We start from the raw sequence: 18,682 nt of genomic DNA on the forward strand, positions 1-18,682 counted from the left end.
TAAGCATACACAGCAGTAAATCTTCATCTACATAAAACAGTTCAAGTAGTGAATTATACGAGAAAAAATAGGAATTCCTTTTCCTGGATACTTATGTAATCACCACAGGTAGATTACTGTGTGAAATTATTTCAATCAGGAAGCTACAGAAGTTCCCACTGGGCTAGAAAAAAAATTGAGAGCATTTATTAATACAAATGTATGCTTCAACTGATTCTTGTAAGTGGAAGAGAAAAAAAACCCCTTTAAGTTATTATTTGGACTTTTCATGTAGCTATTCCAGAACTCAAGGCACTCTGATAATTGGACAGTGCAATCTTCTGGACAAATGTTTCTTCTTCAACATAGGCAAAAAAAAAGAAGAAGAAGAATGAATTCACAAAGTCCAGAAAGCACCATTATCTACCTGCTCCAGATAACCAGATGCTAAAGAGATATACTAATTTATCATTCCTGCTGATATTCCTTATTTAAAATGAGTGTATTACTCCACACCCACCTGGGAATGAATAGGAACCTTAGGGGTTTCTTGATGTCCTTGCCAAAAGGTTCCAGATGCTGAAATCCAAGACACAAAAAAATGAGCTGTAGTAACCAATTTAGGTTTCCCATTTCAGAGAAAGTGAATTATAGGGAGAAAATACTGCTCTTAAGTGCCCATAATACCCACTGTTATTTCTCAGATTTAAGAACTAGGACACTGTAGTAACCTGTGGACTTCATACTATTTCCTGCAGTTCCTGCATAGCAACCACTGTGTCTGGTATCCTGTAATTGACTTGCATTTTGGGATTAACACCTAGAAAAGTCTGCTTTGACAAGCTAGCTCTTCCTGCTTACTCTTGCAAAGTTGTGAGATAACAGGGAAGAAAGGGGAATTGAAGATAGCTTTGCTAAAAGTGGAGCCAATAGTGCAGCTCTTTGTAAATCCTCCCTGGATAAGGAAAAGATTTGAGATCGCCCACAAGTGTTCCAGACGGTTGCACCTTGCAAGAAGAATGCAAGACTGTAACCCGAGGCAGGTTTAGAGCTCTGGGAGCTGAGGGAATAGACATTCAGCCATCAAAAAGGCACTGGATTAAAATACTTGTTTTCTAATCACCTTTGGAAATTGCTTGTTAATTGCTTTTTAGCTATTAGGAATCTTGGCAACGTCAAGTCTGCGAACACTGAAGGAATCTCCTTCAATCCTTAGCAAAACAAGTTTTAAGTACAAGTTTAAGGACTGGATTTTTTTAAAAAATAAATAGCAAAAGGTTGAATAGAACTTTGTTTTTGGAAAGTTATAAACAGACTAAAAATCCAGATGGATTTCATTTTGGATTTAATTAATAACAATAAAGTTGGAAGTCATCTAGTCCAACCCTCTGCTCAGCAGAAAACCCTATACCAGGGATGTCAAACTCCCGGCCCATGGGCTGGATGTGTCATGCCAAAACCGCGCCCACCCCATTGCCTGCAATGGAAGAAAAGTCACGATACATCGTGACACATCACGTGACGTTGCGAGTTTGACACCCCTGCCCTGTACCATTTCAGACAAATGGCTGTCCAGTCTCTTCTTACAAACTTCCAGTGTTGGAGCATTCACAACTTATGGAGGCAAGTCATTTCACTGATTAATTGTTCTGACTGTCAGGAAATTTCTCCTTAGTTCTAGGTCGCTTCTCTCTTTGATTAGTTTCCATCCATTACTTCTTGTCCTACCTTCAGGTGCTTTAGGGAATAGCTTGACTCCCTCTTCTTTGTGGCAACCCCTGAGGTATTGGAACACTGCTATCATGTCACCCCTAGTTCTTCTCTTCATTAAACTAGACATACCCAGTTCCAGCAACCCCTTCTTTATATGTTTTAGCCTCCAGTCCCCTAATCATTTTTGTTGTTGTTCTCTGTACTCTTTCTAGAATCTCAACATCTTTTTTACTTCGTGGTGACCAAAACTGGATGCAGTATTCCAAGCATGGCCTTATCAAGGCATTGTAAACTGGTATTGATACTTCACGTGATCTTGATTCTATCCCTCTGTTAATGCAGCCTAGCACTGGGTTGGCTTTTTTGGCAGCTGCAGCACACTGCTGGCTCATATTTAAGTGATTGTCCATTAGGACTCCAAGATCCCTCTCACAGTTGCTACTATTGAGCAAGGTACCACCTATACTATCCTTGTGCATGTGGTTTTTCTTGCCTAAATGTAGAACCTTACTTTTTTCATCATTGAATTTCATTCTGTTAGATAGCATCCAATGTTCAAGTCTGTCAAGATCTTTCTGTATCTTAAGCCTATCTTCTGGAGTGTTGGCTATTCCTGCCAGTTTGGTGTCTGCAAATTTGATGAGTTCCCCATCTATCCCCTCATCCAAATCATTGAAGATGTTGAAGAGCACTGGGCCCAGAACAGAGCCCTGGGGCACCCCATTACACACTTCCCTCCATGTAGATGCAGTTCCATTGAGGACCACACGCTGAGTATGGTCAGTCAGCCAGCTACGAATCCATCTGGTGGTGATGCTGTCTAACCCACATTTTTCTATCTTATCAAGTAGTAGGTTGCGGTCTACTTTATCAGATTATAACAACCCTTCTCTTGGGGAAATGCTTTTGTTTTGAATTCTTAAAAAAAACAGGGTGGGACACTAGAAGGAACTAAAGATTTCAATTAAAAGGAGAAGATATCTTAACATTGGACATAATGAAGGACATTTTTGAACAATGAACAGTTTTAAGAGTTATCTGCTTCTATAAATAGACTATATTTAAAAGAAAGACTACAGTTGTTAAGTTAGTAATACAGTTGTTAAGTGAATCTGCCTTCCTCATTGACTTTGCTTGTCAGAAGGTCACAAAAAGTGATCACATGATCCCAGAACACTGCAACCATCATAAATACATGTCAGCTACCAAGCATCCAAATTTTGATCATATGAAGATGGGGATGCTGCAAGGGTCGCAAGGGTGAAAAACATTTGATAAGTCACTTTTTTCACTGCTACTGTAACTTTGAACAGTCACTAAATGAATGGTTGTAAGTTGAAAACTACTTGCATTTGATCAAGGTCAAAAGAGATATCTGCTAGTCCTTGATGGAATTCTGTTGGCATCAGGACTTAAATGACAGGGCTTTAAAGATTTGATTATAGCTAAGATATGGGATATGGGAAGAAGAGATTGTTTATTTATCACCCCGCCAACAAAAGTATGTGTAGTCAAGGCCATGGTTTTCCCAGTTGCAATGTACGGCTGCGAAAGTTGTACCATAAGAAAGGCTGAGCGCAAAAGAATTGAGGCCTTTGAACTATGGTGCTGGAGAAGACTCCTGCGAGTCCCCTGGACTGCAAGGCGATCAAACCGGTCAGTCCTAGAGGAGATCAACCCCGACTGCTCTTTAGATTCTGAAGTTGAAACTCAAGTACTTTGGCCACCTAATGAGAAGGAAGGACTCACTGGAGAAGAGCCTAATGCTGGGAAAGATTGAGGGTAATAGAAGAAGGGGACGACAGAGAATGAGGTGGCCGGATGGAGTCACTGAAGCAGTAGGCGTGAGCTTAAATGGACTCCAGAAGACGGTAGAGGACAGGAAGGCCTGGAGGAACATTGTCCATGGGGTCGCGATGGGTCGGACACGACTTCGCATATAACAACAACAACTAGTTGTGAGATCACAAACTTCCTGCTCTAACCACAATTAGATAATTATTTCCCTCTTTTGTCTTAGCTAGATGCTCAATGCAACACAGACACTTAATCCTCATGAATATGTAACCTGTCTTTGCTGATGATTTAAAACAAGCAATTTAGGGAGAGGGAGAAGCTGAAGGGCTAAAAGACATGCTCATTAAACACTTTCTGAATCAATTCCATGGAATTTCCTCCCTAGTGCTTTGGCTCACCACTCAAGCGATAGAAGAAATCTCTCTGATGCTGTAATCATAGGGATCATGTTAATAAACATTTATAAATGATAGCTATCCTGGCATCTTTTCCCGTGCACACCCTCTTCGATATTCAACCTGCAAGTTCTAAATTAGGCAATAGATGCATGGAATGGAGAAGAGAACAGATGAGTAACAGATGGAAGGAACTAAAAATTACTGTTTTTTTGTATTGCAGAGCGGGGGGGGGGGGGGGGGGGGGGGGAGAGACAATCAATATACCATGCATGGACCTTCTCGTTCCATCTTCCAGTCATGGACCAGCTAAGATTGAGCAACCTATTTGGCAGCAAATCAACAACAAAGGCTATTTTTTTTTTTTGTAAAACAAAGCTCTCAAATAAGAGGTGCATCAATCCTCCAACATGTTTAACACATCTGTTTTGCTTAAATGCTACTACAGACAGTCCTCAACGACCACTATCGAGCCCCAAACTTCTGTTGTTAAGCAAGACATTTGATAAGTGAGCTTTGTCCCATTTTACGACCTTTCTTGATGCGGTTGTTAAGTGAATCATTGCAGCTGATAAGGGAGTAACCCGGTTGTTAAGTGAACCAGATGCCAAGCATCTGAATTTGACACCGGGACACTACAGTTGTCACAGGATGAGTCAGTTGTCAAGCGTCTGAATTTTGATCACGTGATCATGGGGATGCCGCAAAGCTCGTAACTCTGAAAAACTCATAAATCACATTTTTTCAGCGCCGTTGTAAGTTTGAGCGGTCACTAAACGAATTGTTGTAAGTTGAGGACTACCTGTACATCAATACATTTGAAAGAGGCTGTAAGATTTGGCCTGCTCCCTTCAGCAACATCACTGGATCATAGCTCCTCGTCCTCCAGCTCTCCCAAAGCCTGGAGTTTGACTCTTGGCAGTATAAAAACTCCCCCTTCCCTGTTATACTGAACCAAGAATGTCTTCCAAAGTCTTTCTAAAAGCAGGAAGGAATGAAGATTACTGGAAAGTCCAGGTACAATAGTACAGTGACACACCCTGAATGACAGAGTTGAAAGAGAATGGCCAGAAAGAGTCTGAGGTAGAACTAAAGCAGAGATATGTTTTTGAGCCAAGAGTCATTATGCTAAATGAGGCTCTGTTCCAATAACAGGAAATGGAGGATTAAAAAATAAGATTTAATTGCAAATGTAATCTAGTTTCCCTGTGTTTAATCATGTTTCACTTAAATGTACAATTTTTGGGGCAACATTTAGAAAGAATTTGGGGACTAATCTTAAGATTTTCAGGAGCTGGGGAATGGGGGTGGAATAGATCAGGGCTTTTCAACCAGTGGTACGGGTACCACCTGTGGTACATTGGCACCTGGCAGGTGGTACGTGACCATCCTAGAAAAGTGGTAGTGGGGGAGGGGAATGAGCTGAACCGGTGGCAGCACTGCACAAGCCTGAGCGAGAGATGGCTGGAGCTGCAGGGCTGTCAGGGCTCAGCGGAAGCGCCAGGATCAGCACCAGGCTCCAGCTGGAGCTCGGCGCTGATCCTGGTGCTTCTGCTGAGCCCAGAAGAAGCATCAATCAGCTGGAATGTTGCAGCATCTCCAGGGTCTTGTGATTTACATTCAGATGCTTGGCAACTGATTCATATTTATGATGGTCACAGTGTCCCAGGGTCATGTGAAGTGACCAACCTGCTGCAACCACCCAGCAGACGGGGGGAATAAAAACCAAACACCCCCCCACTGCTTCCAATCCTCAACAGAAATGCTCACAACAATGAAAACCTCGGACAGGAGGAAGAGTGCTGCCAGGTGGGCAGGCAGGTGTCTTGCTCGGCTGTGGCTTGGGGGGCACTTTTTTCAGTGCCATTGTAACTTCAAACAGTCACTAAGCGAACTGTTGTAAGTCGAGGACTACCTGTACTTTTATCACTTTTTTTTTTTGGGGTCATCAAGTTTTTGACACCTTGCTAGGCGACTCGTGGTACTCGGATGTTGCCATATCCTAAAAGTGCTACAATGGGTGAAAAGATTGAAAAGCCCTGGAATAGATGATGCACTTCTAACCCAAAGGAACTGATTAGTAACAAAGAAAGAAATGAAGATAAAATCAGGATGTTTGCATCTCACTCTGTTACAGAATCTAACAGTACTCGTACTGTGTTATTTTGGGCAGCCCAAGCTTGAAATGTTTCTACCATTGTTTCCCCTCCTTCCCCCCGCAATGAAAATTAAGCAGCTTGCCTTGAAAACAAGCCTGTAGAACAGACCAAGTTATAAAATTACTAGATGCCTCTGTCAGTGATACCTCCGCTGTAATGTGAATGCGCATTTCTTGGATAGTTTGGCTGGAGCTTGAATCTTACCTCTTGAAATTGTATCTCCAAAGGGAGTCCCTTTCCTGGAATCAGATGGAAAAGTAGCAGCACTTTGTTGCTGAGGTCTTTCCCAAGGAACAAAAGACCTGAAATAAGCAGAGGATGGTAAGGTTAATTAGACAGGAATCAAATGCAGTTTCTCATTTTTGGAATAAGGGCTGTGAAAATAATCATTTGAAGCCAATGAAAATAACGTAGTCGGCAGGTGGTGGAGTTCCCTATGATTTTGGTGCCAGAGCCAAATGCCTTTTGGGTAAAGAGGGGAAAGTATCCTGACTTTTCCCTTACACCATCAGTGCTCCGATAAAGGTGAAGGCTAAATAATGACGGTTCTGCCAGATTTAGCCAAACATCTGATAAGTATTTGATCCAGCATTCTGTTTCCCACTTGGTCAGTTAGATCAGCATTTCTCAACCTCAACAACATTAAGATGTGTATACTTCAACTCCCAGTATGCCCTAGTGTGAGGGCTCCCTTCCACCAATATACTGCAGAATTCTGGGAGTTGAAGTCCACACATTTTCAAGTTGCTGAGGTTGAGAAACACTGAATCAGATGCCTTTGAAAAACTATCATGCGAGTTCTTACTCCAGTTCTTCCAATCTGGCAGGTTTATCTGATGTGGCAGCAGATCGATGTTGTTCTTGAGTGGAGATTACCTGCTGGCTGAAAAAAAGAAAAAGGAAAAAAAATGAGAAATGAAATTTTCATGTGTTAATTAAAGCAAAGATCTGGCTACCTTGAATGGGAATTCCAGAAATCAGTCTAACACAGGGGTGTCAAACTCAGTTTCACTGAGTGCCACATCAGCATTGCGGTTGCCCTTGGGGGCGGGGGGGGGCAGAGTGGGTGCAGCCTACTGGGTGGGCGTGGATGGAGTGGGTGTGGCCTACTGGGTGGGCGTGGCCACTTCTACATCATTCGCGTCAAGGGGGCCTGTGGGGGACTGGGCAGGAGTGGGACAGATCTGAGGGTCTCTGGCAGAAGGGGGTGGGACTGGGGCAAGTGCCAAGGCATGGTCCACCGGGGCAAGTGCCAAGATGGCCACCACAAAATTGTACATTGGCTCCCGGCTGGCCTGGCAGTGGGGGCCGTTCCCTCACTGTTTCCAGGATGGCTTCGCGGGCCACATGAAACCACTTCGCGGGTCGCATCCGGCCTCCAGGCCTTGTGTTTGACATGTCTGGTCTAACACATGCGGAAAGCACCAGGATTTGGAAACCTGCATTAAAGAAACTAATTTTTTTTACTCCTCCAGTATAGGCTACAAGATTTGTCATGAAGGAGACCCACACGTCAAACACTGGTGGTTGCTTTCCCTTAAGTACCCACATGGAATATACAACTTGATATATTGAATCTATTTGAGACTGTGAAAGTAATTGACAGCCTTTGACAGGAAATGAGATTTTTCATTCACAGGATTTGAAAAATGTTAAGCAGACAAATGAAAAGCTCTCTACTCTTACCTGGTGGGATGATCCCCATGTGTCTGAACATCTAAGGAACTGGATCTCTTCTTCATTTTCTCCTGTGCCTGAGTTTTTTTTTGAGACAACACATTATTCAGCCAAGTATCAGCATCATCATCCTCAGCTGTTTTTTTCTTCTGAATGACTTCTTCAATAACTTGTTTGGTTCTCAAATGACCCTGGGTGGTGGTAGGTGGAGGAGAAGGAGGAGGCTTAGCTTCTGAAGGAAATGATGGCATATCTGGTGTGGTTCCTTTTGCACTGCTTTTGCTAGGTTCTTTGAGTGGGGATGATGGTAGCAAGTCACTATCTTCATCTTTCAGCCCCAGCCAGTCAGCCCCGGACTTGTTGCGTATGGGACTGTTAGATGCTGAAGGGGAAGGCTTTGATCTCTGTTCTGTTTTCAGGTCGCTGAGGTTCTCAGAGGAAAACCTACAAGAGTTTTGCCAGGTCAAAGAAATTTAAAGAGAGCCTTATGGGGATCAAAATCAAAAGGTAACCTGGCCTACTATTACCTGACAGACTGCCGCCTCAACTTCCGTCCCTCTGGAGTTGAGGCCATAGTAGGTTGGTAGGCGCCAAAGGTGAAGTCATCTCCCAGAGCATCTTCCTTATCTGTACAATGGCATTAGGATATTTTTAAAAAAAAAAAAAAACACTTCCATGCTGTTGTTGTAAATTTTAGAGTCTCCAGACTGAAGCCCAAACAAACATAGGTCTAAACAGAAGATAAAATATAATGTGGAGATTGTAAATCCCCCACTGGGATATCAGTCTTCAGTTCTTAAATAAGGGAATAAAAAGAAGAGCTCATACATTCTGGATAAAATATCTCAGATTCAATCTTTGGAAACATTTCCGGGTAGGATTAGAGATCTCTAAAATCTTGGCGGTCTAATCCTGATTTAAAACTTTTAGTAGAAGATAATTACTTATTCATAAGCTAAGCATGTGCCCTGGGGGCTTGGAAATCATAAATAAAAAAAACACGACATTCAAATGAACAAATGAATCTTAAGATTTCTAATGATTTTAAAAGGCTAACTCATGAGGGCAATTATTTCAGATGGAATCAGATTTTCTGCCTTGTGTAATATAGCTGGAGAATACCTAGGCTTTATGTTAAGTAAAATTTACTATTCAAGTTACAAGGTAGTACATCAATTAGGCCTTTCACTCGTGTCACAGGCATTATATAGCAGAAGAGTACCAGATTTGTTCAACCATATCCCTTAGGGCAATTTCTAGAAGTAGAAATGCATACCCAGAAAACGGATCTTTCAATGACAACCATGCAAGACATAAGCAAAACTAAAACTATAAGGTCCTGTCTTGGGTTGGGAGTTGGACTAGAAGTCCTCCAAGATCCCTTCTAGCCCTATGATCCTATTTTTATTTCAGAGTCAGGGAAAAAAATCATTTTTAAAGTTCTCCAGAAAACCATCCAAAGGTTGGGAATAAAAACAAAACAAAGGGAAAGAGGACAAAACACAGAATTATTTTTCAATCTGAATCAAGGAGAAATTCTTCAATGTTCTTGATAGAGCAAAACAGTTAAATGTTTTTTGTATTATGTATGAGCTCCCAGTAAAACATCAAGCAAACACATGAGGCAATAATTTCCCCTTTTTTCAAACAAAAGATACTCCTCCAGGTTTCTTATGCAGATAAATAACACCATAAATATTTCAACAAAAAAGTAAGACTGTTTGTATAATAGTGGTCTCTATTACTCTTACCTGACTGCTTCTGATATTTCTTATCCAGCCCGAACTCCTTCGGTTCCCCTGTGCTTGGTCGCTCTAGTAGTTTTTTTGCTGTTCCTAGATCCAGCAATTCATCTTGCCTTGCTCGTGCAGGACGAGATTCTTTTCTTTAATAAAAAACATAACCAAACTAGGTTATGAATTAAAGAAACTGAGGATGACAGAAGGAGAATGGCTTTTCTCAGCATGTCTACTTTGTATCCCAGCTTTTACTTCATGGCTGACAAACAGCAGACTGAAAACTAATAGGTGCTTTCTACTTGATGCTAAGAAACTAGAACACTTGGTGACAGTTTCCAGAAATCCATAAAAGTCTGTCTTGATCCCTGTATACTATATAAGAGGTTAGATGCAATCTACAGACTACACTGGGAAATCTTCTTCTCTTTCCTCCTAAGTAGGACTGATCAGTGGCATTGTTTGGGATACAGGTAGTGTATGACCTTAATTGGAACTGGCCACTTTTGTCACTAAGAGAACCAGTTGTTAAGCAGAACATCATGAGTGCCCCACTTAGCAATGGTAGTTCTAGCAGTCCCAGTTGCAATTGTTAAGCAAATCACCAGCAGTCATTGAGTGAGACATCATGTGACCACTTGCAACTTCCCGCCAGTTTCCCCACTGATGTTGTTCATCAGAAGCCAGCTGGGAAAGTCATTGAATAGCAGTCATGTGACTGTGGGATGCTGTGACTATTATAAATGTGCGACGGTTGCCAAGAGCCCAAGTGGCAACCAAGTGACTGCAAAGATGCTGCGATGGCTGTATATAGAAGGACCAGTTATAAGGCACTTTTTTCAGCACTGTTATAACTTTCAACAGTCTCTAAACAAATGGTTGTTAAGTGATATAAGCAACAACTGGGATTTTCTTAAGGAGGTTAGTTAATTCTTAATTAATTCGTCCTTCTGTTATGCTGCAGATAGTACAATAAAATCAATGGTAATAGTGTGAATTTGCTTGTAATTCATCCTTCTTCATTCAGCTGACCTTCATATTTCATGGAAATGCAGTTGGCAGGTTTCCCAGGCTTTTGGCCATGTCAATTAGAGAAAGATATTTTAATTTACTCCTACTGTGAAACTACTGTAGCATTTTGCATATCCAGTAATACCAAGATTCCTCTTCCAGAGGAAGATATTAGCAGCTCATTTTATTTTATCATTTGTCAAATGCATATGACCACCCACTTCACACGAAGAGATTTTGGATGACGTGCAATAAAACTAACAATTAAAAATGCTCTACAACACATTTTGAACAGCGACTCCTTATTTTTTTCAACGCCTGCTTTCCTTTTCTCCCTACCAGGCATTCAAGGTGGCTAACAATTAAAAGCAATTAAAATTCAAGGTCATTAAAAAGCGGCAAATTCTATTTAATCTAGGCCTAACGGCCTAGCTTACTCTTCACTCCTCCTGCCAGATTTCACTTCTGCCTTCGAGGTTTCACCAAACCCCAGAGCATCCATAAGATCATCTCCATCATCTTCAAACGTTAATTCCTCTTGTTTTTGGTCAGGAGCAACAGCACGGCCATGAGCTGTGGGTAGAGATGTATCCAATACATGGACAAGTTTTCCACAGTTTGTAGAAGCCAAAGAAGTCTCAAGCAACACAGTTCTGGAGCCATATTTTACCTTTCTCATTAGGGGTTCCACCGATTTCTGGCGTAGTTTTGGTGACGGAGGAATGTGTTTGTTTCACTGGGGTCTCTTCATCATCAGACAGAAGGCCAGCCAAAGGGTCGTCTATATCTAGAAGAAGGACATATCGATGAACTTCAGGAGAGCAATAATTTCAGAATAAGCAGAGCTGAAGAAAATGAAAGGAGCTGGTTTACGATTAAGAGTCTTTATAGTCCAGAAATTTCCCTATTTATTAGGCCCAAATTCAAACCACCTTGAGGGTTAACTCAGCATAATACTCTTAGGATATTTATGCATTAAGACAATTCACTAGTTTAAGGAAGCTACTACAAAACGATTTTTAGTAAAATACAGTAGTCCTTGGTTAACATTTGCAATTGGGACAGGAATCTCTATCGCTAAGTAGTGCAATTTAAAGTGTGATGTCACACGACTGCATTGCTTAGCCACAGGAATCCTGGGACACCGTATTGCCATTAAGCGAGGATCACGGGTTATTAAGCAAGGACCTCCTCGCAACTTCCTGCTGGCTTCCAACAAGCAAAATCAGAAAGGAAATTGGAAGGAAGTTCTAAATCTTAAGAAGACAAGCTAGTGTGCTGGCAAGTGGCTGTTGCTGTGTGCAGAAGTGTGCTTGAAGGGCCGGTGTGGCATGGTAATGAGTGTAGTTTAGTGTGGCTATTGCGGAAGCAGGAAGGCGTGCAAAGGGCTGGCACAACACAAGGCTGATGGGGCTTGGGGTGACTGCTGCAGAGTGCAGGACCTCGGTGGGGACTTGGGATGGCTGCTACAGGATGTGGGAGAGGCTGGTGAGATGCGGCAGTGTAGCTGGATTGGGAATGGCTGCGGCAGGGCAAGGAAGATTTATTCCCAAATGCCCAGATTATAATTATGTGGGCATAATTATAGAGGAGCTGGAATCGCCAGAACTTTGATGACTGGTCATAAGTATTACTCATTATAACTTCAAATGGTTGCTGAACAAATAGTCATTAACCAAAAACTATCTGTAATGTACCACAATAAAATTGAGGGTTTTTTTCCCTATATTATGGGGAGATCATGATTTTATACACAAGCAATTCATTCTATCCTTCTGCAAAAGATATTAAAGCAAAGTGCAGATCCTTCTTGCTTTCATCATCATGATAAATCACCAATTATCATCAGCCATCAGAGGAAGGGTGCACCTTTCATTTGCAACTGGGGTGGGCAATCTGTGATCTTCTGTTTTACTCTATGCATTCCAGAACACAGTACAGTTAGTCCTTGACATACAACCACAATTGAGCCCAAAATTTCTGTTGCTAAGCGTAACATTTGTTAAGTGAGTTTTGCCCCATTTTACGGCCTTTCTTGCCACAGTTGTTAAGTGAATCACTGCAGTTGTTCAGTTAGTAACACGGTTGTTAAGTGAATCTGTCTTCCCCGTTGACTTTGTGTGTGAGAAGGTTACAAAAGGGGATCATATGACGCCGGGACACTGCAATTGTCACTGCATGAGTCAGTTGCCAAGCGTCTGAATTTTGATCATGTGATCACGGGGATGCTGCAATGGCCCGAAGTGTGAAAAATGGTCATAAATCACTTTTTTCAGTGCTGTTGTTAAGTTTGAACGGTCACTAAATGAACTGTTGAAAGTTGAGGACTAGCTGTACTGCTCCTGTGCTAGATAGTGTCTGTGCATGGATGTGCATTGGTATGTGTATAGGGGGCATTTGAGAAAGGGAGAGAGAGAGAGAGAGAGAGAGAGGAGATTTCATGGACTGCACCACATTTAATAGAGGGGAAAAAATGAAGAAAGAACAGAATCAATATGTGAGATTGCAATTCAACATATTTAGAAAGCCGCAGGCAGAGAATGTTCGTATTGGGGTAATATTATCTATGCTTTCTGAATTTAATAGATATTTATCGCAACAAAAGTTCAGAGTTAGACTGGTTGTTGGTCAGATATAAATATTGCCACATAAAGGTCTGGTGTTTCCAAATTCACTTTGTATTCACAACTAAATTTAGAAATATATTCTATGCAAACGCCTACCTTCAATGGAGAACCGTTGTTTCAGTTGTTTGGAAGCAGAGGGAACAGAACCAGGAACCTTACTGACTTCACTTACAGACTCTCCTGAATATAAAGATTATAGGTGGTTTTTTTAAAAAAAAATAAAGGCATAATAGATATGGTCATCAATTTTCAGGTCTTATATAACAAGCCCTGAATCAATATAAATCTTTCTGATTTAAAGAACAGCTGATTAAGGAACAGCTGATTTAATCGGAGATTTATGAACTGTATAAAGAAACTCAATATCTTTCAGATATTTTATTCCAAGCTGCCATGGCCAATGGAGTCCAACACAAACTTGGCAAGGCAAATCTACAGAATTCACAATGTTGAGATAATTCTGTGAGGCTGGGCTGTGTTGTGAGTGCAACTGTAGTACTTATCAGTAGTTCCTTAAACCAGGGATCCCCAATCCTTGGGCCGCAGCCCACTACTGGGCTGTGGCCTATTTGGAACTGGTGGGCTGGTGCATACATGTGCGCCCGCAGCTTGACTTGCACGAGCAGCGGGCCAATGAGCACTCGCATGCACAGGGTCCGTTTCCCCTCCCCCCCCCAGTGGGGCCACCAAGCTGCAAAGTTTGGGGACTGCTGCCTTAAACCAAACGTGTTTCCAGTATCAAGCTACAAATACAGAAGATAGTCACAGCCACGCAATCTCAGGAAAAGACAGAGCCTCTTTATAGATTTGCAGAGAGGTGCTATACGAGAGCCCCTGCGTGCTCTTATGCAACTTTTTGTTTTATTCCAAAGCACTCCATAGTCCTCACAGGTGCAGCAGCTTTTCTATTATGATCCTCTTCTAGATCGTAGCAAGGCCTTTTTTCTTTTTTTGAGGGTCACCTTTCTCGGTGCCAGGGTATAGCACGGAAGTGCCCTTTAAATATCAAGAGCTCCTTAGCAGTCTCTATGGCACTAACAGGAGACAATAAATTCATGTTATTCAGTTTTGTCTCATTTATGTCCAGATTTTGCTCAAGGAGTTCAGCATGGTGAGCTTTAAGGTATTCCTATTTCAGTTTTACAATGCCAGCTGGGTTTTATGCATTACTGTTGAATTAATGAGGGTAAAATATTTATCACAGGTATTGCATCAAGAATAAAAAGATGGAAAAAAGAAGTACCGCTAAAAATACCTATTTTAATAGTTCAGACTGGAAATAGTGTCTATACATTAACAATTGTGTCCCGGGACATCACAGTCATTTTGAAAACTGATTCAAAAGGCAAGAACACTCACCTCTTTCTATGTTGGTTGTTGTCTTAGTTTTTGCTGCCTCAGCTGAAGGCTCTGCTGTTCCTATACCTTTAGCAGCTTTCTGAGGAGACTTTGCGCTTGTTTTTTTTATGCCCAAAATATCAGCTTCCATCTCATCCATATCCTGACAAGAGAGAAAACCTAAATTGATGTTTTGTGTATGCTAGTTCATGATTTAACACTAGCTCACTAAACACGTCAGGGATATGTTAGGGTCTGGCTTTCTGATGAATAAAATGACCATGGCTTCTTTGGACAAGACAGTTTATATTACGTCCATTTTTAGCTACATATCTTTTGCACCTTTGTTGACTGATTCAAAAACTTGAAAGAGACACAAAGCTAAACTAAAAACATTTCAGCAAACAATAAACAAATAATGCCTCCTTATTCACAAAGCATGCTATGCAAGAGCTGTGCTCATTATACCAGCAAATCCCTATCCCATCCCACTCCTACCTCCCATTTGCACATTATGCTAAACTGAAAACAAACCAACAATTTCTTGATGAGTGCACTCAGTGTTTTTGCATCATTTGCAAGACATAGTAAAATGGGGGGGGGGGTTTATACACTGCAAGATATATCCTTCAGTTTACCTTCAAGGTCTCTAGAAGAGCTTCTGGATCCACATCTGAGATATCAGGCTCCTGAGAAATGAACAAATAAGTAATAGATGAGGCTTCAATGGAAAAATGTCAAATAAATACTGCAACAATCATTCAAGACAATAATCTGGCCATACTGAGCAGAATTCATTGCTCATCATTACTATCTACAACTAGTAATCCATCAGGCACAGATTTACCAGACAAAGAACCTGGACTGTTATATATTCTCACCTCTACATCTGCCCCTTCCTCCATAGCCATTTTGCTAAAGAAATCATCATCCAGAAGACCCCTGAAAATACAGAGGAAAAGATTGAGGGGAAGAATGGATCCTGCCAAAAGTCCCTAGATCGCTCAGACATTTTGACCAAGGAGGAGTTACCAAAATTCATTTCAGCTTAGAAGAATTTTATAAGCAGTTCAGCTTAGGAAAGATCCATCAACATTTGCAATTCACAGCCAAGAAATGTTAAAGAGGAGAGAGAAACAATAATACTGGTAGTAGTAATAAGTTCAAAAGACTCCTTTAGTCAGTCCCACCATCATTCTGTAACCTGAATATCAAAGTACAATGCCATTACGTACTTTCTGCTGACCTGTGGCACTATTTCTCTGGCTTTCCCATCTGTTCTGCCAAAGGATGCAGGTTTGCCTGAATTAGCAGGAATATCATCTTAAAATGAGAGATGAAGATGTAGACATTTAAGTACTCCAACATAGGAAACGAGATTCTGTACGTAAAATCAGTTGACCATAAGAGTCTTTTCATCTCTGCCTCATTTGAATGTACTGAATTTTTGTCTGAGTCATACCTCTCTTGACAAAGTTCTGCTGAACAAGGATACTTTAAAATCAGTATCGGGTTTGATGAAGAGTTCTACTTTTTGACTTCTTGTCGTTCATCTCCTTTTATTCTAACATGTTAATTAGTAAATTACTGGGCTCTAAAAAGGTAAGGAAGGAGTTCATAAGTACCCCTAGCTATACTTCAACATTTGTCTCGTTGCATAGCTGCTATTAAGTAGGTGATGTACAAATGTACATTCAGAAGCATGTAAACTATGTGTTTTCCCTAGAACAGCACTCAAGATAGCTTACAAAGTTAAAGACAGTATGCCCATAGAACTATATTAACAGAACATATTTGAAACAATGCTGGTAGCACAGTAACTGCGGGAACAAAAAGAACACAATTTGGGTCCCATCATACAAAATGTATTTTTAACCATGGTTTGAACATGTCATAGCCATCGAATTCATCACAATAAACCAGAACCAAATAAACCACATTAGGATTTAGCCTGTTGTATGAACTCAGCCAGTCAAAAACTATGCATATAATGCTATATGCTGATTTAGAATTCATGCATAAATAGAAAGAAGTTTATGAGAAACCCTGGAGTTATATAGCCTCTCTCTTCTTTCCTTTCCCTGCAGCAATTTTATGTCAGCAGACATTTATGGTTATGTGGACTACAGCTTAAATGACCCGTTTGATTATTAAATAAGGGTCATTTGAACAAGACACTTCCTTTTAAATTACATATCATGTTTGCACATAACAATCCAAAGAGTGAAACCAAGTCCTGGTTTATTCTTTCTCTTGTCTGTAGTAAAATAGTGAGAAAAAGTGGGAGTGTGTTGTTTTGTAAAAGCTTCTTTTCCTGATGTAGATAGTGTTAAATTTTGGTTTAGCACAAAGATAGCATCATTTTTCAATGATGTGGCTTCAACTCTTGATTACAAAGCCAAATGTTACAATGCTCTCAAGACATGGATTTAGACCAGGTATTGGACAAAGATGGGAACTGAGCCCAGCACATGTATATTTGGGATCAGAATGTTATGGTGACTTGGTTGTGCGATATACGAAATAAAACACAAAACTATAAAAACTTACAATGACTTTCGGTGGGTCTCAATACCACGGACTCCACCCACCGTTATATTTAGAAAATTTAGTTACTTATTTAATATTGAAGCATCGGTACGACTAACCTCGACATACTTTGCCTTTAGAGGTCTAATCTTTACCTTAACCTAAAATATGGTGAACATGTTATAATAATGTGAAAGCAGCCAAGACTGAGAAAGTCATTATCAAAAGACAGAATTACTCTGATAAATCAATGTAGAAATGGCATGCTTTCCAATAGCCTCCACCCAAACTCTAAAGAGAGAGGGGAAGGCATATGGAACAGAGCATTTGAAACTACTTCTTCATGCACAAGCTCCTATTATATTTTTTTCTTCCACTTTACCATCATCACCAAGGAGATCACCAAGGACATCATCAATGGAACCTAGAACAAACAGGACAAAGGAATGAGTCGAAAATTTCTGGGATAGCTGAAGCAAGTTCAAGATTGTATCTTTAAGGAAGATCCCAGAGAAGCAGTTGTGAGTAAGTCACATGGAAATCATGTAGAGAGAATGGAGCCAAATGAAATAACTACAGAGTACATTACAGAATGTTCCAATGTTTCCAACTGGATTTGGCAAGGAAGTGCTGAAAAACAAGGCTCTCACCAATGTGTCCTAGAGAGCATAAACTTAAGCCCTCAGCTTCTTTTTCAACTCTCTTGTTTTATGCCACATATCTAAAATAAGTATACTGTAGGATGCTGTTCAAACTGAAATGTTTATAACAAAGCATATATAATAAAAAGCATTTTCTTTTGTGCCTTTGAGTCAAGTCTCCACTCCAGGCAAGTGCCTGGAGAAGTCAACACAGGTAGTCCACAATTTACGACCACAATTTAACCCAAAATTTCTGTTGCTAAGCAAGACAGTTAAGTGAGTTTTGCTCCATTGTATGACCTTTCTTGCCACAATTGTTAAGTGAATCACTGCAGATGGTCAGTTAGTAACACGGTTAACTGAATCTGGCTTCCCTATTGACATTGCTTGTCAGAAGGTTGCAAAAGGTGATCACATGACCCTGGGACACGGCGACCGTCATGAGTCAGTTGCCAAACGTCTGAATTTTGATCGTGTGACCATGGGGATGCTGCAACGGTCGTTTAAGTGTGAAAAATGGTCATAAGTCATTTTTTTCAATGCGGTTGTAACTTTGAATGGTCACTAAATAAACTGTTGTAAGTGGAGGACTGTCTGTATAGTTTTTATGGCAGCATTTTTGGAAGTGGTTTGCCTTTGCCTTCTTGCTACAGCTGGCAAAGAGAGACTGGTGGGACTAGAACTCATGACAGCGTAGTGCTTTAATCACTACACCAAACTAGCTCTCATGTAATTACATAAGACTCATCAAATCAAAACATGGCACAACAAGCACTTTGCCATAGAGATGAAAATAACAAGAGAGCAATTGACTGCCCCATATTCTTCAAAGCCCCTTCTGGAGCTCCTAGAGCAGGGGTAGGCAACCTTGGCTCTTTTATGACTTGTGGACTTCAACTCCCAGAATTCCTGAGCCAGCCATGCAGGGGTAGGCAACCTTGGCTCTATTATGACTTGTGGACTTCAACTCCCAGAATTCCTGAGCCAGCCATGCAGGGGTAGGCAACCTTGGCTCTTTTATGACTCGTGGACTTCAACTCCCAGAATTCCTGAGCCAGCCATGCTGGCTCAGGAATTCTG

The 18,682-nt window shown here is 41.0% G+C and overlaps 1 protein-coding gene across 1 annotated transcript in view; it reads right to left on the reverse strand.

Moving 5' to 3' along the window:
- FBF1 (Fas binding factor 1) overlaps positions 1-18,682 on the reverse strand; it is a 36,038-nt gene that overhangs the window by 14,850 nt on the left and 2,506 nt on the right. Inside the window, exons 3-16 of the mRNA XM_015819713.1 lie at positions 17,344-17,385; positions 15,668-15,755; positions 15,314-15,374; positions 15,071-15,121; positions 14,454-14,595; positions 13,191-13,274; positions 11,138-11,254; positions 10,905-11,040; positions 9,472-9,605; positions 8,248-8,347; positions 7,730-8,164; positions 6,849-6,926; positions 6,248-6,345; positions 500-558 (exon numbers count right to left, since the gene is read on the reverse strand). Of these exons, the coding sequence (XP_015675199.1) occupies positions 500-558; positions 6,248-6,345; positions 6,849-6,926; positions 7,730-8,164; positions 8,248-8,347; positions 9,472-9,605; positions 10,905-11,040; positions 11,138-11,254; positions 13,191-13,274; positions 14,454-14,595; positions 15,071-15,121; positions 15,314-15,374; positions 15,668-15,755; positions 17,344-17,385 (1,625 nt within the window). The remainder of the gene's footprint in view (positions 1-499; positions 559-6,247; positions 6,346-6,848; positions 6,927-7,729; positions 8,165-8,247; positions 8,348-9,471; positions 9,606-10,904; positions 11,041-11,137; positions 11,255-13,190; positions 13,275-14,453; positions 14,596-15,070; positions 15,122-15,313; positions 15,375-15,667; positions 15,756-17,343; positions 17,386-18,682) is intronic.

This window comes from Protobothrops mucrosquamatus, unplaced genomic scaffold (assembly GCF_001527695.2).
Source record: "Protobothrops mucrosquamatus isolate PMUCROS unplaced genomic scaffold, P.Mucros_1.0 scaffold969, whole genome shotgun sequence".
Classification (NCBI taxonomy): Eukaryota; Metazoa; Chordata; class Lepidosauria; order Squamata; family Viperidae; genus Protobothrops; species Protobothrops mucrosquamatus.